Source organism: Anarhichas minor, unplaced genomic scaffold, assembly GCF_050575085.1.
Source record: "Anarhichas minor isolate MPS153535 unplaced genomic scaffold, ASM5057508v1 ptg000031l, whole genome shotgun sequence".
Lineage (NCBI taxonomy): Eukaryota > Metazoa > Chordata > Actinopteri > Perciformes > Anarhichadidae > Anarhichas > Anarhichas minor.
Genome location: NW_027466477.1, coordinates 3,552,501 through 3,580,168, shown reverse-complemented (window position 1 = coordinate 3,580,168; position 27,668 = coordinate 3,552,501). Strand labels below are relative to the sequence as shown.

At 40.6% G+C, this 27,668-nt stretch overlaps 2 protein-coding genes across 3 annotated transcripts in view; both read right to left on the bottom strand.

Moving 5' to 3' along the window:
- Nucleotides 1–3,126: 3,126 nt before the first annotated feature.
- On the bottom strand, nucleotides 3,127–8,334 carry ltc4s (leukotriene C4 synthase). Its single transcript, XM_076105262.1, has 5 exons — nucleotides 8,126–8,334; nucleotides 7,602–7,701; nucleotides 6,324–6,394; nucleotides 6,133–6,214; nucleotides 3,127–4,672 (listed from the first exon to the last, which is right to left on the bottom strand). Exons 1-5 carry the CDS (start codon nucleotides 8,184–8,186, stop codon nucleotides 4,531–4,533), a joined length of 456 nt encoding a protein of 151 aa, XP_075961377.1. The 5' UTR covers nucleotides 8,187–8,334; the 3' UTR covers nucleotides 3,127–4,530.
- Nucleotides 8,335–9,588: 1,254 nt separating this feature from the next.
- Nucleotides 9,589–27,668, bottom strand: part of maml1 (mastermind-like transcriptional coactivator 1) — a 28,894-nt gene continuing 10,814 nt past the window's right edge. For both annotated transcript variants that reach the window (XM_076105297.1, XM_076105295.1), the window contains 4 exons: nucleotides 24,424–25,737; nucleotides 17,010–17,264; nucleotides 15,540–15,669; nucleotides 9,589–13,759 (listed from right to left, as the gene is read on the bottom strand). In XM_076105297.1, coding sequence (XP_075961412.1) covers nucleotides 12,708–13,759; nucleotides 15,540–15,669; nucleotides 17,010–17,264; nucleotides 24,424–25,737 — 2,751 coding nt within the window. In that variant the 3' untranslated portion in view covers nucleotides 9,589–12,707. The remainder of the gene's footprint in view (nucleotides 13,760–15,539; nucleotides 15,670–17,009; nucleotides 17,265–24,423; nucleotides 25,738–27,668) is intronic.

Genomic DNA, 27,668 nt, shown 5'->3' with positions numbered 1-27,668 from the left:
TGAGATGATTAACTTCGTCTTACTGGAAGAACGTCAACATTTAGACTCAACATCCACTGAGGTTTTCTCTAATTGTAGACTACATTTCCCATCAGCCCTTTCTTGTTGTTTACACACAGAGACGGAACTTCAACTAAATATTTTATCTTTTAGCTGTTGGAAAATCTTTTCTTCTTCCTTTTTGTGTTTCCAACAACAAACAGACTTCGTTATCTCCGAACACTGAGGAGAAACATTCCTCTCAATCGGTGGCCATTTTTGTTTCTCTGCCAACACAAACACCTGCTGTGTTTCAGCAGATATGAAGAGTTTAAGACAATAAGACAATTACTTTATTATATTACAAAGTTTCTGAAATGTTATGTTTATATTTGCAACTGAGGCATTATCTTATTAAATATAGGGGATTTATTATATCTTTGTTTCACTCCATAAATCAAAAAATACTGTGAGCATACATAAAAATATCCATGTTCTCCATGTTTTATTAATAAATGTATAAATGAGTGTGTGAGTGATGTGTGAACAAACCCCTCTGTGTTAACCTTCAGCACACAGAGAGGAATGAACGAGTGAAGTTTGGTGAATGTAAGAGCTGCTGAAGTGGAGATTTATCATCAGAGTCTGAGAACAAACTCATTGAGAGGAAACGTCCTTTAAAGAGACGTTTAGTTACATTACAGACATTTAGAGACTCTACAGGTGAACACATGAACTCATAGATATCACCATGAAACTTTACCACTTCATCACTCACATTAAGAGGATTGTTTATTGTATTACAAGTTTTCTGAAATGTTATGTTTAAATATGCAAATGAGGCATTATCTAATGGTAACTTTTGGTTGAATTCTATGAGAAATCCAAAAGATGCAAACAGACAGTAATAAAATAAATGTTTTATTTCGTCTAGTCTGAAAGAAGACGTGTTATGGAAGAAAAATAGAACAAAATCTCTAAATTGATTTGCATGTTTCACTCATAGAACCGGGGTTACATCCAGTAACTTCGTCAAAATAAAAGTCCTCTGCTACTTGTGTTGTTTTTATTGGGGGAATAAACGCATGTATATTGCAACATAAAAATATACGCCTGTATTCAGTTATTACATCACAACATAGATATATAAATAATAAACAGTCATTCGCTGTAATCGGGTTTAAAGTTGTGTTTGTGTTTGTTTGCAGGTGAAACTCACTTCTCTCCTCTTCGAGTGTCACTTTAATCTGTTTCATTGAACACTTGATCCGATTAAAAGCTTCTCGACATGTTAGCTGTGGTTCTGTAGATCGGCCAATCAGCAGCAAGCTCTTAATTGGATCAGGTGAGCAGGAGCTGGAGTGAAAAAACAGGAAGTCGGAGCAGCTGGAAAAAGAATTTGATGAATTTGTTTTTGTTTTTCTGTAGTTTTTTTAGTTAGTTTAGTATATGTATATATATATACTGAGAGTAAAAATATAATTAGTATAAACTCTGACATTCAGAGGTGTAAGAAGTATAAATACCTCCAGTCCTGCATTCAAAATCTTAATTAAGTAAAAGTACAAAAGTATCAGCATCAAATATACTTAAAGTACCAAAAGTAAAAGTACTCATCGTGCAGAATAATATATGGGAGGAGGAGAAAGTAGCAGAAAATGTAAATATTCAAGTAAAGTAGCCTTGCAATTGTACAGTACTAATACCACAGCGTAAAAATACTCTGTTACAAGTAAAAGTCCTCAATATTTTACTTAAGTGAAAGTAAAAAAGTACTAGCATCAAAATATACATAAAATACCACACATAGAAACACTCATTACTCAGAATAATATTATAGTTTATGTCATTGTATTTTGATTATTGACACATTAATGTGTTTAAAGGTGGACTTTATATATTAATACATAATAAATAATAAATAAAGTAAACTTACTAAAGCTGTCAGATAAATGTAGTATAATTTAAAGTACAATATTGTAGTGGAGTAGAAGTATAAAGAAGCAGGAAATGGAAATGAAATTACACAAAAAAATAAAAAACATGTCAGCAGGTCTGAACGTCACTCTTTAATTAAACTCTTATCAACAATCAATAATCAACAATCAATAATCAACAATCAATAATCAACAATCAATAATTAACAATCAATTATCAATTATCCATAATCAATAATCAATAATCAACCATCAATAATCAATAATCAACAATCAATAATCAATAATCAACCATCAATAATCAACCATCAATAATCAACCATCAATAATCAATAATCAACAATCAATTATCAACAATCAATTATCAACAATCAATAATCAACAATCAATTATCAACAATCAATTATCAACAATCAATAATCAACAATCAATTATCAATAATCAACAATCAATAATCAACAATCAATTATCAATAATCAATTATCAACAATCAACCATCAATTATCAATTATCAACAATCAATTATCAACAATCAATAATCAACAATCAATTATCAACAATCAATAATCAACAATCAATTATCAATAATCAATTATCAACAATCAACCATCAATAATCAATTATCAACAATCAATTATCAACAATCAATAATCAACAATCAATTATCAACAATCAATAATCAACAATCAATTATCAATAATCAATTATCAACAATCAATAATCAACCATCAATAATCAATTATCAACAATCAATAATCAACAATCAATTATCAACAATCAATTATCAATAATCAACAATCAATAATCAACAATCAACCATCAATAATCAATAATCAATTATCAACAATCAATTATCAACAATCAACAATCAATAATCAACAATCAATTATCAATAATCAATAATCAATTATCAACAATCAATAATCAACAATCAATTATCAATAATCAATAATCAATTATCAACAATCAATAATCAACAATCAATTATCAATTATCAATAATCAATAATCAATTATCAACAATCAACCATCAATAATCAATTATCAACAATCAATTATCAACAATCAATAATCAACAATCAATTATCAATAATCAACAATCAATAATCAACAATCAACAATCAATTATCAACAATCAACAATCAATAATCAACAATCAATAATCATGATGTATTTTCTGATGTCATCAACATCAGGATGAAAGTCTGCTGTTTTAGGACGATGTTCAGTCACCTCAATAAATACTACAATAAGTACTCTTTTGTGTAGTATTACCAGACTTCTGGACAGTATACGCGTGTGATATCATGACGTCATGACATCATCATGCATGTTGTCGCCATGGTGACGGAGAGCGAAGCAGCTGTTTGTTGGAAAGGTTATTCTGAAAAGAAACAACTGCTGCTGTCAGAGATGAGTACACGCTAAAAATACACACAAATACACACAAATACACGTTCCACACATGAACCGATGCGTGTGTGGGTGTGTGGGTGTGTATGTGTGTGTGAATTGTAGATCTAAATATAAACTCACCGAGCTGCTCTTTAAATAGACTTCAGTTCATTGTGCAGAAGATTACAGTACAGGGTGTGTGTGTGTGTGTGTGTGTGTGTGTGTGTATATATACTTAAAGTATTTAAAGTAATACTTGTTTTACTATATGACTGTGCTTGCCAACATTAGGGTCGGGCCCCTCCAAAGGGTCCCCTGGTGAATCTGAAGGGTCCTGAGATGATGTTCAGACATTTCTCTCAACTTTGTATTTTCTGTGAAATATTGGAGAATTTTTTTAAATCTCAAAATAGTTATTCAAATAAAAACATGTTTAGAGGGAAAACGCATAAAACAATAAATAAAAGCATACCCTGCTTTATGGTCTATTTGATGGAGCTCATTTTAAATACTTTATATACTGCTGGTGGTTTAATCTATAAGAATACATCATTCATAAGTTCATATTTAGTTTTAATTATCTGAATCTGTAAATTATATTTTCTTCTGTAAAGTTAGTGAAGTTATCAGTTAAATGTAGTGCAGTAAAAAGTACGTTTCCCTCCGAAAGAAATAAAAGTATCTTCTTCAGTGTTTTATGTGACGTTCTGCTGCCACCATGTGGTGAAACCTGAAGCTGTTACTTTATTAATGAAGGAATAATATAATATAATATAATATAATATAATATAATGCTATATAATGTAAAAATATGTAATGTAATGTAAAATAAATAAAATAAATAAAATAAATAAAATAAATAAAATAAATAAAATAAATAAAATAAATAAAATAAATAAAATAAATAAAATAAATAAAATAAATAAAATAAATAAATGTCCTTCATCAATCATGACAGCTGCAAATGCATATAGTATATATATATATATATATATATACTGTATATATAGAGAGATATTGAGACAAGTGAATGAGCAACATTATTTGAGGAATTTAATAGACAAACCAAACTTCCTGCAGAAAAACTGGCATTTATAACAATTACTGAGGATTAAAAACATAATAACATTTCCTGTGAAGAGTTTTTGATATTTTATTATCCCAAAAGTCCCATTTTGTCTTCTGTGACGTCTGACCTTTGACCCCTGAGGGTCGTTCCTTCAGACCAGGCCGAGGGCAGAGCCGAGCCCACGCTGCAGGTCCACCTTCAGGTAAACTCTGCAGAACGAGAGGAACACGCCGAGAACCGAGAACCCGACCAGGACCCACAGAACCTGAGCGCTGAAATACAGAGGAGCCAGTCTGCAGAGGGAGACGATCAATCAATCAACCAACAAATCAACCAACCAACCCACCTACCCACCTACCAACCTACCTACCCACCTACCAACCAACCCACCTACCCACCTACCAACCTACCTACCCACCTACCAACCTACCTACAAACCTACGAACCTACCAACCAACCAACCAACCAACCAACCAACCTACCTACCTACCTACCTACCTACTAACCAACCAACCTACCAACCTAGCCACCTACAAACCTACCTACCTACCTACCAACCAACCTACCTACCTACCAACCAACCAACCAATCAACCAACCTACCCACCTATCTACAAACCTACCAATCAACCTACCTACCTACCTACCAACCAACCAATCAACCAACCTACCCACCTATCTACAAACCTACCAATCAACCTACCTACCTACCTACCAACCAACCAATCAACCAACCTACCCACCTATCTACAAACCTACCAACCAACCAACCTACCTACCTACCTACCTACCAACCTACCTACCTACTAACCAACCAACCTACCCACCTAGCCACCTACAAACCTACCTACCTACCTAACTACCAACCAACCTATCAACCAACCTACCCACCTACAAACCTACCAACCAACCAACCTACCTACCTACCAACCAACCAACCAACCTACCCACCTACCTATCTACAAACCTACCAACCAACCTACCCACCTACCAACCTACCTAGCAACCTAACAACCAACCAACCTACCAACCGACCGATCAATCAATCATGTTTTTATAACTCTACTACAGTGTAGAAATAATCTGTTACAAGTAAAAATCCTGCAATCAAAATAAGTAGTATTAGCATGAAAATATACTTAAAGTACAATATACAGTATACATATTGACGCATTCATGTATTCACCACGTTAAAGGTGGAGCTTATTTAAATACTTTATATACTTCTGAGTACTTTGATCTATAATAATACATCATCATTTATTTCTTTGATATTTATGTTTTAATAATCTGAATCTGTAAAGTAACTAAAGTACTGGAGTAAAAAGTATAAAATAATACAAACTGGAAATACCCGAGTAAAGTACAAGTACCTCAGAATTGCACAGTACAGTATCGTAGTAAATGTATTATCTGGTGTATTAAAGTTAGATTTAAGAGAAGTTTGAGATAAAAGTGATTTTTATTTTATTATTTCATGTTTGTTGACTTTACTGAAGAATAAAAACTAAGAATTTAATATTTATGAACAAAGTGATCCATCTGTCTTTGTCTTAAATATGTTTTATAAATCATTAACCAATACTTAACATATGAAATGTTATGATTGTTAAAATAACATAAATGACTCATTTATTGATCGTTTCATTGTTTGTTAACAGTAAACTAAGTATTACCTAAAGTTTAATTTACCGTTTGATAACGATGTTGATTATAAAGTATTGATGATTTTAAATAACAGTAAATATACATACCGTCTCTGAGCCGACTCAGAATATCCATGAAAGTATCGGAGGCGTCCGTATAAATACAGCAAACCGCAGACTGAAGACAAACCTGAAGCACAAAACATTCAGCTGAAGCTCAAACTGAGACTCAGGTATGTTTATGTTGTTGTTGTTGTTGTTGTTGTTGTTGTTGTAATTGTTGTTTTGTGTCGGCTCACCTTGACTGAAGAAGACTCCGGACGTCCACAGGACAGCGATGAAGATCGGGAAATACTCTGAACAGTTGGCCCTGAACACACCGGAGACTCTGGAGTTAATGTGAGGAAGCTGCTTTCTCTCTAATGACCACCAGGGGGCGACTCTGGTTTATAGAAGTCTATAAGAAAACTGTGTCGGCCAAAAAACAAGATTGCATGGTCAAAGTACAATATGTACCTCTGAGATGTAGTAGAGTAAAAGTACAATATATACCTATGAGATGTAGTAGAGTAAAAGTACAATATGTACCTATGAGATGTAGTAAAGTAAAAGTACAATATGTACCTCTGAGATGTAGTAGAGTAAAAGTACAATATGTACCTCTGAGATGTAGTAGAGTAAAAGTACAATATGTACCTCTGAGATGTAGTAGAGTAAAAGTACAATATGTACCTCTGAGATGTAGTAGAGTAAAAGTACAATATGTACCTCTGAGATGTAGTAGAGTAAAAGTACAATATGTACCTCTGAGATGTAGTAGAGTAAAAGTACAATATGTACCTCTGAGATGTAGTAGAGTAAAAGTACAATATGTACCTCTGAGATGTAGTAGAGTAAAAGTACAATGTGTACCTCTGAGATGTAGTAGAGTAAAAGTACAATATGTACCTCTGAGATGTAGTAGAGTAAAAGTACAATATGTACCTCTGAGATGTAGTAGAGTAAAAGTACAATATGTACCTCTGAGACGTAGTAGAGTAAAAGTACAATATGTACCTCTGAGACGTAGTAGAGTAAAAGTACAATATGTACCTCTGAGATGTAGTAGAGTAAAAGTACAATATGTACCTCTGAGACGTAGTAGAGTAAAAGTACAATATGTACCTCTGAGACGTAGTAGAGTAAAAGTACAATATGTACCTCTGAGAAAGGTTTTTTATTTCTTTCTTTTCTCTGTTATATTTGTTTTATTGTATTGTTTTAGGTTGATTTGTCTGACTGGTTTTCATAAAAATGTTTTATATAAAATGTAATACAATAAAACATATTTGAGAGTTTTAACTGATAAAAGAAACATGAAACCATCAGCTTGTTTTCAGACACCAGGAGTCTCCGATCTTTTCTGCATGTTCCAACTAAAGTAGGTCAAACTTGTGAGTATTATTACACTTTAGGCTCCCTGGGTTACTGGGAACTAAAGGACTAAACGTGACAATAGAAAATAATCCTGAATCTTGTTAATCTGCTGCAGATTTTTAATGAAATTTGTAAAACCAAAATAAAGAATAAAGACTGACTGAGCTCTGAAGATCCTCTCAAACTCCGGCGGTCCGGCGGTGGCAGGCGGAGACACCGAATACTTCCTCCTGGCGTAGATAACCTGCAGGGAGAAATAGGCTGCACACACACACACACACAAAACACACAATCACACACAATCACACACACAAAATCACACAAATATATATATATAAATAATAATAATAATAATATGTTTTTCTGTATGAGATGTTGCTGAATAACTACAAAGGAAACACATCAAACTCTTTATACAGCAGCTGTCTGCAGAGATCAAAGATCAACTTGTGTTTGTAGTAAATGCAAATCTGATTCATAAAAAAAGGCAGAGGGGCTGATTACATAACATAAAGAATATTAAAATAAATATAAATCAAGAGGAATAAAAGATAGAATAGAACATAGTTTAAGCAGTCTGAGCATCATATAAAAGTATTTTTAAAATATACAACCAGACTCCAGTCATTTTTCTTCAAATTAAAGCATCTCCCTCGGTCTCATATTTCCCAGCATGCACTCTCACCTTGCTGCAGGACACCGAGCACGGTCACAGCGGCGAGGCCGACCACCGCCTCCTCTGACATCGCTGCAGCGAGACGGGGAGTCAGAGCGACAGGTGAGAAGGAAACGCACACTTGAACACTGAAACACTGTCTGACAGACACGCAACACAGAGACAGGTAATACTGAGAGAGAGCACACCTGCAAGGAGGCGGGGCAAAGACGGTCAGTTTAAACAGTTAACCAAGTTAATGAGTGACCTGCTGTCAGTTTAAACAGTTAACCAGGTTAATGCACGACCTGCTGTCAGTTTAAACAGTTAACCAGGTTAATGAGTGACCTGCTGTCAGTTTAAACAGTTAACCAGGTTAATGCACGACCTGCTGTCAGTTTAAACAGTTAACCAGGTTAATGCACGACCTGCTGTCAGTTTAAACAGTTAACCAGGTTAATGCACGACCTGCTGTCAGTTTAAACAGTTAACCAGGTTAATGCACGACCTGCTGTCAGTTTAAACAGTTAACCAGGTTAATGCACGACCTGCTGTCAGTTTAAACAGTTAACCAGGTTAATGAGTGACCTGCTGTCAGTTTAAACAGTTACCCAGGTTAATGCGCGACCTGCTGTCAGTTTAAACAATTAACCAGGTTAATGAGTGACCTGCTGTCAGTTTAAACAGTTACCCAGGTTAATGAGTGACCTGCTGTCAGTTTAAACAGTTAACCAGGTTAATGCGCGACCTGCTGTCAGTTTAAACAGTTAACCAGGTTAATGCACGACCTGCTGTCAGTTTAAACAATTAACCAGGTTAATGAGTGACCTGCTGTCAGTTTAAACAGTTAACCAGGTTAATGAGTGACCTGCTGTCAGTTTAAACAGTTACCCAGGTTAATGCGCGACCTGCTGTCAGTTTAAACAATTAACCAGGTTAATGCGTGGCCTGCTGTCAGTTTAAACAGTTAACCAACTTAATGAGCGATTATGTAACTTGGTAGTAATTATAGGGAAACTAGTGTTTAATAAACATTCCTGTTTTCTATATGATTAACATCAAATTATCAGAGGAATGTAACTAACTACATTAACTGTACCCTAGTACAATTTTGAGATACTTGTACTGTACTTGAGGATTTCCATTGGCTATTCTGCATAATGAGTAACTTTACTTTTTACTTGAGTTCAGGACTTGTTTACTTGTGATGGAGTATTTCTAGACTACGATATTACTTTTACCTCAGTAGACTGAGTACTTCTTTAAGTACTGCAAATGGCAATTAAACAACTCTTAAAATTGTCTCAACATTTGAAGTACTGAAGAGGCAAAACTACACAGAATGTCACAAGAAGCAAAAATGTAAGAACCACAATCCTTGGGTCCTAATCAACATTAAATATACAGAATGTGTGAGCTGATGTTGGATCAGTTGTAGATTATTAATCCTAAAATCAACACAACAGAAACACAAAAAACACGGACAACAGACGTGTTTCTAAAGAACTATATTTACATAATACTCTTGTTTTACAGAGAACCATATCAAAAGTATAAAATACTTACAAAAACGCTGCAATATATAAAAATAACATCTATCTTCTCCAGATCATTAGGAAAGGCATACATACAAAAAAATATATTTATAATACATTTACACAGTTGAACCCAGAAACCCCGGGAGGCCGAGCGACGCTGGAAGCTGGAGATTCGGGCAGGAGATCGGCAGCCATTTTGGATTTTTGAACACGTGAAACAAGCTCCGAGTTTATCAATAATAACTTTACAAATAAAATACACAACATGTCTGTAAAACACAAACGACTCTTTGAAGACGTCAAAAACAGTACAGTAGATAGAACGACCGGGTCACAGTTCCATCTTAAAAGAACAGCTGAGCCCGGTCACACAGATCCGCCTTAAAAAAAAAAAAAAAAAAAAAAAAAAAAGATCGCAGACGCCGACTGGAGGTCAGAAAAAAAGATCGGACGGCAGACGAGGAATCGAACGATATTTTTAGAACTATAACCATGAGGACAAAACTTTGTGTTCAGCGTTAAATTCATCGTCCACCGCCGGACCCGACAGGAAGTAGATTAAAGTCTAGTCTTGTTTATCTGGCGACATTTTGAATTTGGGAAACACTGAAGAAAAAAAAATACAAATCTTGATTTTCAAGCAGAAATGTTTTTCTTCATTGAATAATTTTCATATTTGGAAAATATAATTTTAACATCACAAGATGAAGAACATGTTTTAACACATGTGTTATGAACTAAAACTGTTTCCTGATTTACATTAAATCTACAGGAAGACGTAGTCACAAAAACGTTTTTGAAATATTGAGGAAACAACTGGAAACGTCAAACGTGACCAGATGTGCAGCTCAGTGATTTTATGCTTCATCTGGTTTAAAGTCAGTCTCTGTGTCACGAGGAAACAGTCTTTTTAGAGATTTACAGGTTACAAAATAAAGTTTAAAGCCAGAAAGTTTCAAACTAATGAACGGATTTCTCACACACAGGTGAGTCTGTTGTGAAGAGGAAGTAGAACATTTACATTTTAAACAAACACAACGCTCTGAATGGATCTCGTGTGCTCTGTGTCTCTGCTGCTCAGAGGTTCATATCACGCTTCTTTTTGCAGTTTTCTTCACACAAACTCTTAAACTTCTGACATTTAAAAAGGGAACATATAAATGTTTTTGCACGTTTTACTGCAACTACTTTCATTTAGGATGTAAACAAAGTATTTAAAGAATTATCTGTCTGGTGAGTAAAAACAAAACTTATTTACTCAAATAAAGATTTTCTGTTTCTTTAACGCCGACTGAAATTAGGTTTTTAGTTGCAAACAAAAGAAATTCATCCAAAAATCAAAAGAAGTTCTGTCGACCCATTCAGAAAATAAAATGTACGAAAGACTTTCCCTAAACAAATCAAGCTGCTTTGTTGTAGATATTTAAATAATATTTCCCTGCAGTATGAAAATCAACCTTTGAATTTGGCTCAGTTATCACGTGTGTTTTTTCACAGTAACATCTTTTGGTAAATTATTACAATAAAATAAAAAGAACGTGATGGATTTTCTCTCTAAGAAGTTAAAGTGAAACGATACCAGCGTGTTAGAAGTCGATAAACTCAACTCATCACGATAACGTTACGATTTATCGTCGCACAATACTATTTTTTACTGAATAGAGCTTGAACGCATCATAAGTAACTCAATGCGACCTCCGTTAACGTTAGCCATTAGCTCCGTTATTTAGCCGAGCAGCACTGTGCTGCTAACGGCTAACCGCTAACGTTAACCAGCTCTCCTCGTGCCGATATCAACAAAGATTTATTGTTCACGATGTAACTTTATAAAGGAAAATTCTCTCGTTTTCAGTGAGTATTTAAGAAAACAAGAGTCACGTTTTCAGAGATTCGGCATCGACTTGATACAGAAATCATAAATACACAACATAACGTTTTGGAAAGTAGTCGCAGTATTTCAGAAGTACTTCGTAGTAAACGGTAGTAAAACAAGCAAAAACACCGCTATGTTCCCTTTAAGATGAGCTGCTCACATAAAGCTAATATGCGTTTTAAAGAGTGATTTCACTTCATCTCCGCTGAAAAACTAAAACTTTTCCAAGGATTTGTAACGCTGGTGGGCGGTCTGTGTGTGTGTGTGCGTGTGTGTGTGGGGGGCACAGTGGTTCACCGAACCACAGCTTCAGTAGTCTTAATATTAATACGACTCTGTTCAGTCTCACGAACACAGCAGAGTAACAGGAAGTAAACCGACATCAGACGAGTCGCTTCTTTACAGATTTACACATGAGGTGGAAACAACTCAAACATTTGGACGATTAAACTCATAAAATAAACAGTTATTCTGTTAAATTTACTAAATTAAAGTCGTGCTTATGAAACTACGGGACAATAGTAAGCTGGTGACTTTTTATACAACGTATAAGCCGAGGTTCGTTTATAATCTTTTTTATCTGTGGTCGTTTTTATACATTTTTTATGTTGACTTTTTAAAATTTGTTTTTTAAAATCTTTCAATTCACCAAAACTAAACTTTCCAACAGTTTCTCGAATGAAAATACCAAAGTAATTTATATCATAATATAGAATTATAAAGTTCAACTGGACATTAATGGATGAACTTCCTGTTCACCTGTAGATGCAGAACGTACCTGAAGACCAAAAGGCTTTTTAACGCTGCTTTTCTACCACGTGTGCAATTCTGCAAAGAGCAACTCATCCTTAAATTGTCATATTTTTGAATGAAGCCGTTTCTCCTCAGAACAAAGAGGATGAAACTGGATTTTTGAACCTCCAGTCTGCTGAACTCATCCACTGTTCTTTAACCGACAACCTTCACTAGTTTACCTGCCAGATGTGTGTTTTTTAGAGCTCAGACTTTGTTAGCCGGGTGGCTAATGCTAACGCTCTGACCTCCCGTCTGGATCGTTTCATCACAACAGTGTTGAAACCTTTTGTTTCTGCTTGCAGAACATCCTTCAAGGACTCTTATTCCAAGGTGCAGCCTCTCGGCTGGTCTCAGCAGGGTGTCTAGGTGCAGACAGGTGTGCAGACAGGTGTGCGTGGGGGCGGGACTAGTGGTGGCTGGCGAGCAGTTCGTCCAGGTCGGCCATCCACTCCTGTGTGCTCTGACCCTTCAGCAGAGAGTCCACCAGCTCGCTCTCTCCGGCGAAGCTCCCCGATGCCACGTTGTACCCGAAGGACACCTGCTGCTGCTGACTGGGGGTCCTGCTCACCTGGTAACCTTGGTTACACTGCAGGCCCTGGCGCCCGTTGCCCTGCGGCGGTCCAAACGCTGCCAGGTCGGGTAAGACGGCCTGGTTCTGACCGGCCTGAGTCGTCTGCTGCTGCTGAGCGAGGCTCTGAGGGTTGGGGGCCGCCCTCTGCTGGGCGGCGGCCGCCATGTTTGTCTGCATCATCTGGTTCAGGCCTCCCATTGGACGCCCGTTGGGGTTAGCGCCGAAGGGCGTGGTGCCCGGCGGCATCTTGGGGAGGCGAGACTGCTGCTGCTGCTGCATGTGGAAGGCGTTGGGCGGGTTGCCGAAGGCGTTGGAGGGCAGACCGGCGTTGGAGGGCAGACCGGCGTTGCTGGAGGGCGGCTGGTTGGCCATCTGCTGCTGCCAGGCGGCGGCAGCAGCGGCGGCGCTCTGGGCGCCCTGCATGCCTCCGGGCATTGTGGGTCCCATACTGTTCTGCATGGAGCCCGGCATGCGGGCGGCAGCAGCAGCGGCAGCTACCAGCTGCCGCTGCTGCTGCTTCAACATGGCGGCATTGGGCTGAGACTTCAGGTGCTGCTGCTGAGCCAGAAGATTCTGCCTGTAGGCGGCGCTCATGGCGCCCAGAGGCTGGCGCTGCTGGGACGGGTGAGACGGGTGGGACGACGGGTGAGACGACGGGTGAAGGTTCATGTTGTTGTAGAGCACCTGCTGCACGTCCACGTTGGCCCCACCCCCTCCTCCTCCACAGGACGACAGGCCAATGTCGCCCTGACTGCCGGTCGGAGGCGGAGCTACACCACCTGTCGGCATGCTCATACCCAGCATGCTTTGGTTCTGGGGGAACATGCGCTGGGGGCCGGGGGCGGGGCCTCCCATGGAACCGACACTGCCCATTGGCTGAGAGGAAGCTGTGAAGGAGAAAGTTTATTTAATTTATTCATGTGAAGTAGAACAACTTTATTATTTTAATTCGTGATAAATCTGCAAATTACTTTCTCAATTATTTGATTTGTCTATGAAATAATTCCATCTTAGTTTCTTCAAATTCTAAACTTTTAATGTCTTTATATTCAGTTTATTACGGTCACATTAAACAAAGATAATCCTCACAAAGTTTCAGATTCATTTTCTGTCAATCAACTAATCAATTAACTCACAGAATCACTCACCCTAGATTACCTCATAATAACATAATTACCTCATAATAACATAATTACCTCATAATAACTCATAATAAAATAGGAGGATAAAGTAATGGATTTAAAAACCAACTCCCACTCACATACTTCCTCTTAAGTGCTTCACAAAGTGTGATAAAGTTAATAATCATCCAGCAGTGGAAGAAGTCAATTATTATTTTAACCACTTTATCTTTAGAAGACAGTTTAATGTTGCAGCTCTTAAGTTTAACATCAGTTTGAGTTCATTGAGATCTTTGAGCTCAACAGACGTTAAAGTGATGAACATGACGTTCAGCTGCTGTTATTTATTTAACTTTCAAATCAGCGGTGAGCTTCATTTACAATCAGACAGAGAAACGTTTGTTCTGAGCGTCATCGGTATTCTAATGAAGGTCCAAACAAACAAACAAACTTCTGTTCAATTTAAATTAGTTTTACCAAACAGCAGCTCTTTCTGTGGTCGTCTGTCTATGAAATAAACTATGTTTATTATTCCTTTATTAATCATTTAAACAGGTGAAGAACCTGAAAACTTGTGTGTGGGGGGGGGGGGGGAGAAAAGCGGATCACCTTACATGTATGATGGATTAAGTTAAATTTCAGGTTTTTGAATACATTCATTTTACTTAATTTAAGTGTCATAGAAAATATCATAATTAATCTTTAATAATTAATTTTAAACAAATCTTTCTGAAGATTTTAATACGTCTTTCACCCCCTTTGAGCGTCTCAAAAGGAGGATCTTTATTTTTAAAAGGTAATTAAATATTAAAACTAGACATTTTTTAAATTAGACATTTTAATTGAAAATTTAAATTTGTATCACGTTGAGTCCCATTAAATGTCGTACAAAACTAAACAAATCACAATAGTTAATAAAAATAGATTTTAGTCTGGACTAAGACATTTGCTTCACTTTATTTGTTAGATATTTCTATTGTGTTTGTTCCGTTTCTATTCTTTAAATATCGTTGTGTGTGTTGATGCAGAAAAATCATTGAGCAGAACGGACTTCATGAAAGATTGAAGGTTCCTGAATTCTCTCCGGTGATTTTGATTTGTGAACTGTTTCTCTAATTTATAGAAAAATAAAACAATAAAAGTAGGCTGTATAAAACGTAACCCTCTGAACCCTAAAATGGAAAAGCATGTTTTTCAACACCGTTTATCAGCCAGAAGCTGTAAAAAAAAAAAAAAAAAAAAGTCATTATTGTCACATTTTCATCTTTCCGACGCTCCTTGAACACATCGTGTGTGACGAACGCTTACGTCAGAAAAAGCAGCCGAAGCGAAGCTTAAAATTGTGATATTTCATCAAAATCATTTTATTCTACATGTTTAAAGTCTCTCCTCTAATGAAGCGTTCACTTTAACCAGATTGTGTAGAAACATTAAAGTGTGAGCGCCTCAGTGAAACTATGAAGTCATGATTGATTCATCTGAGACCAACAGTCATGTGACAATAATTTGGCAAAAAAAATAAACGACGGACGTCCTGCTGTCCTACCTGTAAACTGGTTGACTGGCGGCTGTGGGAACGGGTTCTGATTGGCCGGTTGACCCGGCTGGTCCTGGTACTGTGGGGGGGGTCGAGTCAGGTGTCTCTGCAGCTGTTGGTCCTGCTGCCGCTGCTTCTCCTAAAACAGAGAAACGGACAGAGAGACGGACAACTCATGAGACATTTTATCTAGAAAACAACAGTCTCTAATCCTCTGGCTGCTTCACATCACAACAGCTCCCTCTAGTGGTTAAAGTGAGTGTTTACAGGTGAAGTGTTCCTCTTCCTCTCAGCTCGACTGCACGTTTGAACATCAACCATGACATGAATTTTAAAAAATGGTTTCAGACAGACTGTCGTCATCCTTCATCCACTGATTCATTCTTCTTCTTCTTCTTCTTCTTGGGTAACAATGAGCTAAACTCTTCTTTTTCTTCTCGGGCAGGGGTGCCCACACTTTTTCGCCTTGCGAGCTACTTTTAAAATGACCAAGTCAAAATGATCTACCTACATTAAAAATGCTAAATATATATATATATATATATATATATATATATATATATATATATATATATATATATATATATATATATATATATATATATATATACATATACATTTTTGGTCATTACCTTACACTGATGACTTGCACTGAATGGAATCAGCCAGGGTTACATAGTAGCTGCTGGTAGCCCGCCTCAAGCAGACTTCAAATGATCATCAGTCATGGTGGAACGGTGTTTGGACTTAATATTCATTATGTGGGAAAAGGCTGACTCACATAAATAAGTAGAGCCGAATAATGCAGTCAAAAAGGTATCACATTTCCTCATGTTTGGGTACTTTCCCTCTGTGAGTAAGTTCCCAAACTGACCATGAGCCCTGGACTTCAGCTAAATGTCAGCCTGTAGTGTAAAAATCTCATCCTCTACTCCAGACGAGTTCAGGTGAAACAGCGTTGCAATTTTTGATGCGAGTGAATCAACCTCAAAATCTTCCCGAAATGGGTAGCACATAAATGTAGCGACTGGCTTGAGTAGAGCAAAGTCTTGAAAGCGTTTGTCAAACTCTGACAGACACTTGTCAATCTGCTCTGTGTAGCGCGCACTGTCAAGTTACGCACACGCCTTCCGTTGAGTCTCCAGTTCTGACGCGAGGTTTTGGAAGTTTCCCAAATCATGGCACTGCAGCTTTAGCTTCTTTAGTAGAAATAAATTGGAAGATTAACTAATTAGCTCGCCTGAGTTTTGCAATCGACTGTGCATACGTGGTGACCCGTGTGTTAGAAAAGACGTGATCTCAGACTGGCTGCCCTGTACGTCAATCAAGTGGCAAATGCCATAGGGAGAAGTAACAATGAGCTAAACTCTTCTTCTTGTGTAACAATGAGCTAAACTCTTCTTCTTGTGTAACAATGAGCTAAACTCTTCTTCTTGTGTAACAATGAGCTAAACTCTTCTTCTTGTGTAACACGTTTACCTGTTCAGCCATCAGCTGCTGTCTCTGCATGTACTGCTGCTTCTGCTGCTCCAGGATCTGCTGTTGATGCTGTTGTTGATGTTGTTGATGTTGTTGTTGTTGTTGTTGTTGTTTCAGCGCCGCCGCCACCTGGCTGCTCAGGTACGCTGCGTTACCATGGTTACCAGACATGGCGTTGGGCCCCGGCTGGGTCGTCATGGCGTTGTTTACGGGCGCCGACGCCGGACCGTGAGGAGTAGGGTACGAGTTCTGGTCCTGATGGAAACAAATCATTGTTCATTATTAATAGTTATTATTTATTAAACTTTTTTTTTTTAAATATATATTTTATTTGACTTTATTTTAATATATTTTTCTTTGTCATAGATATACGTGTTCATGCTCGGACCAACATTCAAAGAAAATCTTTGTTGTTTAGTTTGAACGTGTGTTGATTTCCTGTTTTGTTGTAAAAAATAAATAAATATATTAGTGCTGGGCAAGTTAACGCGTTATTATCGCGTAAACGCATTCATTAATTAACGGCGACAATTATTTTATCGCGCGTTAATGCAGTTTTTATAATTTTTTATTATTAAGCCGACATTTTTAACAAGAACCGGCCGCCCGACAGGTCGGCAGCGAGTGGTGAACAGCTGTTTGTGTGGCGGTCCTTCACTTCCTGTTTCCTTCACCTAGATTCCCCTGGGTCCTAAGTCCCTCCACGTACAGCTTCTTATCACCCTCTATGTACCAACGTACATTTATAACAAATACCACACATATTACGGTAATCAGCGTTGCATGTGTCTGACCAAAATACCAAAAAAAGCACAAAAGAAATGATTCATTAAAATTATTATTTTTTGAGTTTTTAAAGTGTTTTTGTTTGTAATATGTATAATAAGCATCATTTAGTATCACTACTGAGAATTTATCAAACATAAAAACAAGATAGGTTTGCAGTTTTCAAGGTGTATATTTAAATTGCATCTCTTACACATGAAGATAAAGTTGTGAACACCGGCTGAATATCTATGATCAGAATCATTATAACTGTGTTATAACTGCTGCTGTGTAAAGGGAATACTGCTGTTAACAAGAACCTGATTTGTTTAAAGTGTTTGCAAATCAAATGTTATTGCACTTTTGTTCATATAGCAGTACTTTCAAATAAAAGTGCGCAATACACTACTTTTGAATTCATTATTGAACTTTGCCATAACAATGAGATTAATCGCAATTAAAAATTGTAATCGTTGCCCAGCACGAATATATATACATTATAAATATATAAAAATAAATATATTATATAGATTATAAATATTTAAAAATAAAAATGAAAGTGGAAAAAAGAAATCCAAAACACCAAAACCTGAATCTGCTTGTTACTTCTTTTAAAGTTTATATTATAAGTCTAAAAACATACATTCATTCATTCTAACTGTATATAAATAATTGAAAAAGATATTTTTAAAAAGGTTTTCCAAAAAAAGTAAAGTACATTTATTTCATTGAATCTCATTTAAATTACTTTATTTTCTGCTGTTTTTATTGGTTATTACATTTTTTACAATTAAACTGTTTTTTAAGTGTATAAAATTAAATTTTAGCAGAATTTTATGAATCAAAAAGGTGCAACACAAATATATTTATTATTATTATTATAATAGTTAAATATAGTTAAATATAGTTAACACACAAAGAGATTGTAATGATAAAAAATGGATGAATAAATTCAATGAGGATCTGAGTGTTGCAGAATTAGAGAGCATAAAACTACAATAACTCCCCCTGAAATGTAGTAGAGTAGAAGTATAAGTTATAGTAGCATAACATGAATACACTCCAAGAGGTACTTGTACAATCTATAACTACAGCGAGTGCAAGTTTTAAGTTTAGTTCAGCAGGAACAGAGCGTCCCGTCTGCAGACAAGAAAATACGACCAGCAGACGCAGCTATATTTAAATACAGAGGATATGAAAGGCTGCTTTGTCACTGCCCCCCCCCCCCCCCTCCCCTCCCCTCCCATCCCCGTGTGAGCCTTAGCAACCAGCTGCTACACACACACACACTAAAGCGTGGGGCCCAGATCGGTCTGAAGCAGCTGAACAAAAGGCCTCCCTGCTGCAGACTGCTCTGCTCCGGGTCTTCATCTGAAACCAGTATAACTGGCTTCAGACCAGTATGACGTCATCCATGCCGGTCAGCGTATGACAACCTGTGTACAGCTGCTTCCATCTCACTCCATATCTATTAAAATCAACAGCCGACAGAATACAATGAGACTGAAGAGCTGGTTTATCAACCGCTATAAAACACCAACGAAGAAGAAGCTGCGCCACAATCAGGCAGCAAGCCAAAGCTTCATGTGTTAAAGCTGCATTCTCCATAAGACCATAAAGAAGGGTATGCTTTAGGGCGGGGCTACAAGATGATTGACAGGTCTATACCAGAGATACAAGTTGGATTTAGCACCATGACACCGTCAGCACATGTTGCTTATGGAGGCTACTTTTTTTATTTGCCAGAGCGTGTCATGATGACAAATTGCGAATCAGCCGGTTTGCGATACAACACTGGACCGGAAAACACGGATATCCACCAAACTCAAATCTCCAAACCTAATCCAGCCGTAATCCAAATTATGACTGAGGCTACATCCACACTACTACGTTTCCATTTTGAAATGCATATCCTTTGCTATGTTTAAATGGAGCGTCCACACTACTAGTTTTAGAGCACCGAAACCAAGTTTAGAAATGCTACCGGAAGACGGAGAAAAGTTAGAAAACCCCAGGGTTACCTGGTGGGGTGGACCGGCGTAACAGCAAAGGTTTTGAAACGATGGCGTAGACACCCGCGTTCACTACGCAACTGGATTTTAGCAGGACGATGGACACAAAACGGAGGACTTTTCTTGTCTCATCGATGCTTATTTCATTCTGCACGACTATTGTGAAGTTCACAAAGAAACAAAAGCATAAATGCAACAGAGACTTCAGCCACCAGCAGAGTGAGAGAACAGACAACGAAACCGAGGAAACGAGTGAGACCACATTTATGGACCCATAATCTAGTAAACTTTGATTTGTAAGTCCATCCATCCATCCATGTTCCTCCGCTTATCCGGGGTCGGGTCGCGGTGGGCAACAGGCCAAGCAGGCTGACCCAGACTTCCCTCTCAACGGCAACATGTTCCAGCTCATTCTGGGGGATCCCGAGGCGTTCCCAGGCCAGCTGGGAGATGTAATCCCTCCAGCGTGTTCTGGGTCTTCCCCGGGGTCTCTTCCCAGTTGGACGTGCCTGGAAAACCTCCAGTGGGAGGCGTCCAGGAGGCATCCTAATTAGATGCCCGAACCACCTCAGCTGACTCCTTTCGACGTGAAGGAGTAGCGGCTCGACTCCAAGCTCCCTCCTGATGACCGAGCTCCTTACCCTATCTCTAAGGCTGAGCCCGGCCACCCTACGGAGGAAACTCATTTCGGCCGCTTGTAGCCGCGACCTTGTCCTTTCGGTCACGACCCAGAGTTCGTGACCATAGGTGAGGGTAGGAACGTAGACCGAGTGGTAAATTGAGAGCTTTGCCTTCCGGCTCAGCTCCCTCTTCACCAAGACGGTCCGGTGCAGCGCCTGCTTTACTGCTGCAGCTGCACCGATCCGTCTGTCGATCTCCCGCTCCATCTTACCCTCACTCGTGAACAAGACCCCGAGATACTTGAACTCCTTCGCTTGAGGTAGGCACTCCGTCCCCACGTGGAGGGAGCAATCCACCGGTTTCTGGCAGAGAACCATGGCCTCAGATTTGGAGGTGCTAACTCTCATCCCCGCCGCTTCACACTCGGCTGCAAACCGCCCCAGTGAATGCTGGAGGTCACGATCCGAGGAGGCTAACAGGACCACATCATCTGCAAACAGCAGAGAGGCGATCCCGAGACCCCCGAACCTGACGTTCTCCACCCCCCGGCTGCGTCTAGATATCCTGTCCTTGAAAGTCACAAACAGGACCGGATTTGTAAGTGTTCATTTTAAAGTACATTTGATGTGTGTGAGAGAGATTTAGAGCAACACCTGCAGCCTTGTAACTAAGTCTGAAGATAAACCTTGGTCCAGACAAGTTACAGTTGAACTCTATGGAGAAAGCCAGTTTCTTCCAGCTCTGACCAGCAGTCAAAGACAACAGACTGGAGTCATTAAACCCTCATAGACTCACTCACCCCCCCCCCCCCCCCCCATGAGTCCTGCACACAGACTCTGAATCTAAAGCTAAACGTCTTTTCTCTTTTCTTTTGGTACAGAGTTTTCTCTAAGAAGCCGTCGCTGTGTCGACACTGAACCAGCCAGCAGGAGACCGTGCTGCAGTAACAGACTCTCATTGTTCAGACTCCCATCATGCATCAGTCCACCACAGCTGCGTGGGAGTGGGTTCATTTGTTAGATACCTTCTGAAGGTCCACGATAGAGATTCAATATTAACCCTCTGAACCCCCAAAAACCTGCTGGAAGAGCATGTTTTCTTTACACAATTGCCTGAACTACTGCTTATCCAAGCTACAAGCTGTAAAAAACTGTCGTAATAGTCAGATTTCTTATCTTTTTTTGACGGTCCTTGAACACATCATGCGTTTTAGTCAGAAAACAGCAACCGAATCTAAGATTAAAATATTTTTTTCCCATCAAAAACATTTTATTCTACTTGTCTCATTATAAATGTCTCCTCTAATAAAGAGTTCACTTTAACCTGATTGTGTAAAAACATTAAAGTGTGAAACTATGACGTCATGATTGATTCATCTGAGACCAACAGTCATGTGACTACAAGGAGGAGAGACTTTGACTGAACTACAGGAAGTCAACACAGAGAGGAGAGAGGAGGAGAGGGGAGGAGAGAGGAGGAGAGAGGAGAGAGATGGGGAGGGGAGGAGAGAGGAGGAGAGGGGAGAGGAGAGAGGAGGAGAGGGGGAGAGGAGGAGAGAGGAGGGGAGGAGAGAGGAGGAGAGGGGAGAGGAGGGGAGAGGAGAGAGGAGGGGAGGGGAGGAGAGAGGAGGAGAGGAGGGAGGAGGAGAGGGGAGAGGAGAGGGGAGAGGAGGGAGGAAAGAGGAGTGGAGAGGAGAGAGGAGGAGAGAGGAAAGAGGAGGAGAGAGGAGAGGAGGGAGGAGGAGAGGGGAGAGGAGGGGAGAGAGGAGAGGGGAGAGGAGGGAGGAGAGGGGAGAGGAGGAGAGGGGAGAGGAGGAGAGGGGAGGAGAGAGGAAAGAGGAGGGGAGAGGAGAGAGGAGAGGGAGAGAGGAGGAGAGGGGAGGGGAGAGGAGAGAGGAGAGGGGAGAGGAGGGGAGGGGAGGGAGGAGGAGAGGGGGAGAGGAGGGAGGAGGAGGGAGGAGGAGAGGGGAGAGAGGAGGGGAGGAGGAGAGGGGAGAGGAGGAGAGGAAGGGAGAGAGGAGAGGGGAGAGGAGGGAGGAGGAGAGGGGAGAGGAGGGAGGAGGAGAGGGGAGAGGAGGGAGGAGGAGAGGGGAGGAGAGAGGAAAGAGGAGGAGAGAGGAGAGGAGGAGAGGGGAGAGGAGGAGAGGAGGAGAGGGGAAGAGAGAGGAAAGAGGAGGGGAGAGGAGAGAGGAGGAGAGAGGAAAGAGGAGGAGAGAGGAGAGGAGGAGAGAGGAAAGAGGGGAGAGGAGGAGAGAGGAGGAGAGAGGAGAGGAGGAGAGGGGAGAGGAGGAGAGGGGAGGAGAGGAAAGAGGAGGGGAGAGGAGAGAGGAGGAGAGAGGAGGAGAGAGGAGAGGAGGGAGGAGAGGGGAGAGGAGGGGAGAGGAGAGGAGGGAGGAGAGGAGGGAGGAGGAGAGAGGAGAGAGGAGGAGAGGGGAGAGGAGGAGAGAGGAAAGAGGGGAGAGGAGAGAGGAGGAGAGAGGAGAGAGGAGAGGAGGAGAGGGGAGAGGAGGAGAGGGGAGGAGAGAGGAGGGGAGAGGAGAGAGGAGGAGAGAGGAGGAGAGAGGAGAGGAGGGAGGAGAGGGGAGAGGAGGGAGGAGGAGAGAGGAGAGAGGAGGAGAGAGGAGAGAGGAGAGAGGAGGAGAGGGGAGAGGAGAGAGGCTGGAAGTAGAGGCTATACAAATGTAAATAGTTTCCCCAAACATTGGTAACACTTGGAAACATGTCGGATATATAGATTCCATTGTTTGCCATTTTTTGTAAAATAAATTATACATTTTTCTTCTTCTTATGATTGATGTGATGGTAACTGCGTTATTCTGCACTAAAGACATGTTCTAGTTCTCTCTACTTCTAGTCGTGATGGTTCTGTTTGAAGCGGTATGAAGGCCTTTGTCTGTGTGTGTGCGTGTGTGAGTGTGTGCGTGTTAGTGTGTGTGTGAGTGTGGGGGGGTAGTCCAGGAATGTGCTGTCGGCCTGGTTATGAAAGCCAAACAGCAACACTCTGATCAGTCCATACTGTTGCTGTTAGCACAGATGCTAACGTTAGCTTCTTCTGCTGAGGTCGAGTCCAGAACTCAACCTTCTAAAGTCACATTCAGCCTCTCGTCCACAGGTTTGTGTTTTACTTCCTCATCATTCTGCCAGATAATGTGTTCGTTTTCTTTGTGTCATCAGAAAATGTGAGAATGTTTAAAATGTCTTTCACTTTATACAATAAAACTATTAGCAAAGAAATAATAAAAGGCACAGCATCACTAATATAAAATAAAGTATTTTATCAAAGATAACCTCCAGCTTAAATAATATTAGTAAATTATACTATTTAATACATTCAATAACTTGTAATCATGATTGTAGACTTGTGTATTTTTGGATCAACCTGGAACCTTTTTGGATGAAACATTTAAAGTTTTCCGTTTTGTTAGCATGCTAACGGGACGATGCTGCAGTGTCACTTTAAATATATAATCCCTTTGTATTTTGGACAAAACAAGAACATTTAAATACCTCACATTGGATTTTGAGGAACTGAAATGACATTTTTCACAATTTCCTGACAGTTTTCAATGTCCCAAAACCAAAGAATGAATCGATTAATCTAGAAAATAACCTGCAGATTAATGGATGATGAAACTAATCGCTGGTAAAATAAACTGTTAATTTCAGTGATGTTTCTCTGCAGTTATCGGGGTATTAGCGTCATGTTTCAGTGTGTTTCTCTTACCCGTGTGTGTGTGTGTGTGTTTCTCTTACCCGTGTGTGTGTGTGTGTTTCTCTTACCCGTGTGTGTGTGTGTGTTTCTCTTACCCGTGTGTGTGTGTGTGTTTCTCTTACCCGTGTGTGTGTGTGTGTTTCTCTTACCCGTGTGTGTGTGTGTGTTTCTCTTACCCGTGTGTGTGTGTGTGTTTCTCTTACCCGTGTGTGTGTGTGTGTTTCTCTTACCCGTGTGTGTGTGTGTTTCTCTTACCCGTGTGTGTGTGTGTGTTTCTCTTACCCGTGTGTGTGTGTTTCTCTTACCTGTGTGTGTGTTATGTGCTGCCGGAAGTTCATGCTGTTCTTCTGTTTGATCTGCTGCTGCTGTCGGAGTAGCGTCAGCAGGGCCGCCTTGTTCTGGCTCTGGGTGTTGGGGGGCCTCGGCGGTCCGGGTCCCGCCTCAAAGTGTGACAGAGGTTTGGTGTTGTTGTAGTTCAGCATGGCGGCCGTGGCCTGGGCCCCCGGCCCCGCCGACGTCGGGTGACCCATCATGTTGGGGTACCCTGGCTTGGGGGGGCCTTTGTTGGGCTGACCGGGCATCAGCAGCTGCTTCTGGGTGTTTGGGTTGAAGTCCTGCGGGTACAAAGAGGGGCTCGTTTGCTTGTCCATACCAAACGCAGCCCCTAGTGGACTCTGGGAGGTGTTGGCCATCGGGGGCCAAGAAGGCGGCGGGTGGGCATGGGGGGGCCCCTGGTTGTGGAACTTGGCCCCACCAGGCTGTGGCTGTTTGTGCTGCATCTGGTGGCCGTGGAGGTGCTGCTGGGCTCTCTGCTGCTGGGCGGCCAGCTGCTGGAGCTGCTGGGCAGGGGAAAGGTCTTTGGGAACCGGAGGGCCACCAGGAGGGAGGAGGTGGTTGTTGGGGGGAGGCTGAAGCTGCCTGGGTGGAGGAGGAGGAGCCGGGGAGGAGGCGGAGGAGGAGGCGACGGGGGAGCGAGGAGGAGGCCCGGAGGAGGACCTGACGTGGGGGGACCCGGTCCGAGAGTCCTGCTCGAAAGCCACGGAGGAGGGAGAGAACTCTGTCTTAACGTGGACTAAATCTGGAGGAAGCATACCTCCTCCACCTCCAGCTCCTCCTCCTCCAGCACCACCCGGAGTCAGCACCAGAGAGTCTTTGCGGTCCTCCTCGAAGCCGTCGTTGAGAATGTCCTGGATGTCCTCGTAGGCCACGGAGCAGTTCAGCTCCTCCATCAGCTCCGTCCACTCCTGCTCGTTCAGGTTGAGGTCGGGGAACAGGCTGTTGTTGCCTCCTCCTCCTCCTCCTCCTCCTCCTCCTCCACCCGACGGAGGCATGATGGGCAGGATGTCGTCGGGCTCCTGCTTCATCTCCTTATGGTGGAAGTCAGAACCCGACTCCCTTCTGCCGCCGCCGTCCGCCGACTCTCCGGCCGACCCGTGGGTCCCGTTAGAGTTCAGAGAGTCGCTGATGCCCAGCTTGGAGTCCAGCGGGGAGCCATTGACGGCGCGGTTGTCCAGACAGGTCTTCTTGTTGGGGGGGAAGCCGTCGCCGAACCCGTTGACCGGATCTCTGCCCAGCGGAGAACCGGCGTTCTCCAGCTTCCTCTTCACCGTCTCCTGCAGCTGGAGGAACAAACAGACAGAGAGAATTAAAAACAAGTTCTTACTATTCCACCAACACTGTGCAACAAACTGGATCCTTGACAGTTGGAGTTCAAATGTTTTAATTATCAAAACATGTAATCAACAAGAAAAATGTGCTTTAAACTCCCTGTAGAGACGAAGCTAAGCACTGGACTTGAATACGTTAAAAAAAAAGAAAAGGAAAAAAGGAAAGTTAAATATTTAAGTCTTCTTAAATAAGTTTATTCTCCTAAATTTCCACTTTCTTTGCCAACTTCTTATCTCGCATCTTTTTCTTTAACTAAAATCTGTCTTTGTTATTGTTGTTTTTTAGACTCTGGTTAAATCCTAAAACTACTCAAGTACTACGCAATCAACAAATATTAGAATTTTAAATTAGTTTGCAGATTGTTTTTGTTTATAAATAAATAAATAAAAATGAATCTGAGAATGTCAAACAAGTGTTTGACATTCTTGCTTCAGACGACAGTGAAAATGTGGATTTATCTGATCAACTGATTTCTAAACCTTCCAGTTGAACACACCACAGTGTATTTATTTAGACATTTGCTTGATGAAACGAGGTTCTTTTGGGAGCTCCGAGTAACAAAGCCAGCTGTTATGACAGAATCACTGTTTCTGTACATTGCAGGATGGGTTCTCCAGCTGCAGGGGGCGCTGCAGCTGGACGGGTTTATGAGTTATGAGAAAAGCTTCCGAGCTGCTGCCGATAATAGAATCCGCTGCAGGCGAGCTTACATAACGCCGGTAACAAAGAGCGTCTTTAGAGCAGTCAGCAGATCAGATCTGTTCCACACCGGATCTGATGGGAACATTCAGAGCAGCCTCCACATCAGCTGATCCTCACACGCCGTTTACATCCACTGAATACTTCGCTGTTCGACCAACATACCCCCAGAAAAGGACAATATTCCTCCTAAGATGTTAGCATAGCTAATGAAAAGGAATATTCCACTAATATTTCCACCGACTACCGTTTACATTCACTAAATATTCCGGTGTTTGCCCTAAATTGGGTCCTTGAACACATGTTTGAAGAACGCTTACGTCAGAAAAAGAAACAAAACTTAAAATTGTGATGTTTCATCAAAAACATTTTATTCTACACGTCTCATTATAAATCTCTCCTCAAATAAAGCGTTTCCTTTAACTTCCTTTCCTTTGTGTAAAAACTAGCGCCGGGCAAGTTAACGCGTTATTATCACGTTAACGCTTTAATTAATTAACGCCGACAATTATTTTATCACACGTTAACGCATTCTTTATTAAATTATTATTTTGAAAGTGCGTTGCTCACTGGCAGCGGTGGAGGAAGTCTTCAGACTACGTTGATGCAGCGTGTGGGAGAAGTAGAGATAAACTAAAGCAAGACAAGCTAACAGATGCTACAGAGAAGTGGAGACAAACTACAGGTTAGTGTTGTGGAAGATGTCGGTGTGAGTTGACGTCGCGTTTGGTATGAACGCAGCTTTAGGATCGCAACGAATGACGTCACGTATGAGCCTCAAGACGCACCGTCACAAGAAGAATACACGAGTTGTATTCAAGGAGAGGACGACTAAAGCGACGGCGTTACAACGTGCAGCAGCTGTTGCTCTCACTGGAGACTACTGGACATCGCTGGGTCACCTTCATCACCTCTGAGTTACAGCATTATGTTGATGAACAGTAGAGCTGCATTCACATGCTCTGACTGTCATGAAGACACAACACACACATGTAGATGAAACGTGCTGAAACATGTTGTTCCTGTTGCACAGCAGTGGAACGTTTCACACACAGTCACACACTGAGCACAGATAGTGAAGAGATAGAACTGCTGCTGTGTAAAGAGAACACTGCTGCTAACAACAACCTGATGTGTTTAAAATGTTTACACCAAATGTTATTGACCTTTAGTTCATATAGCA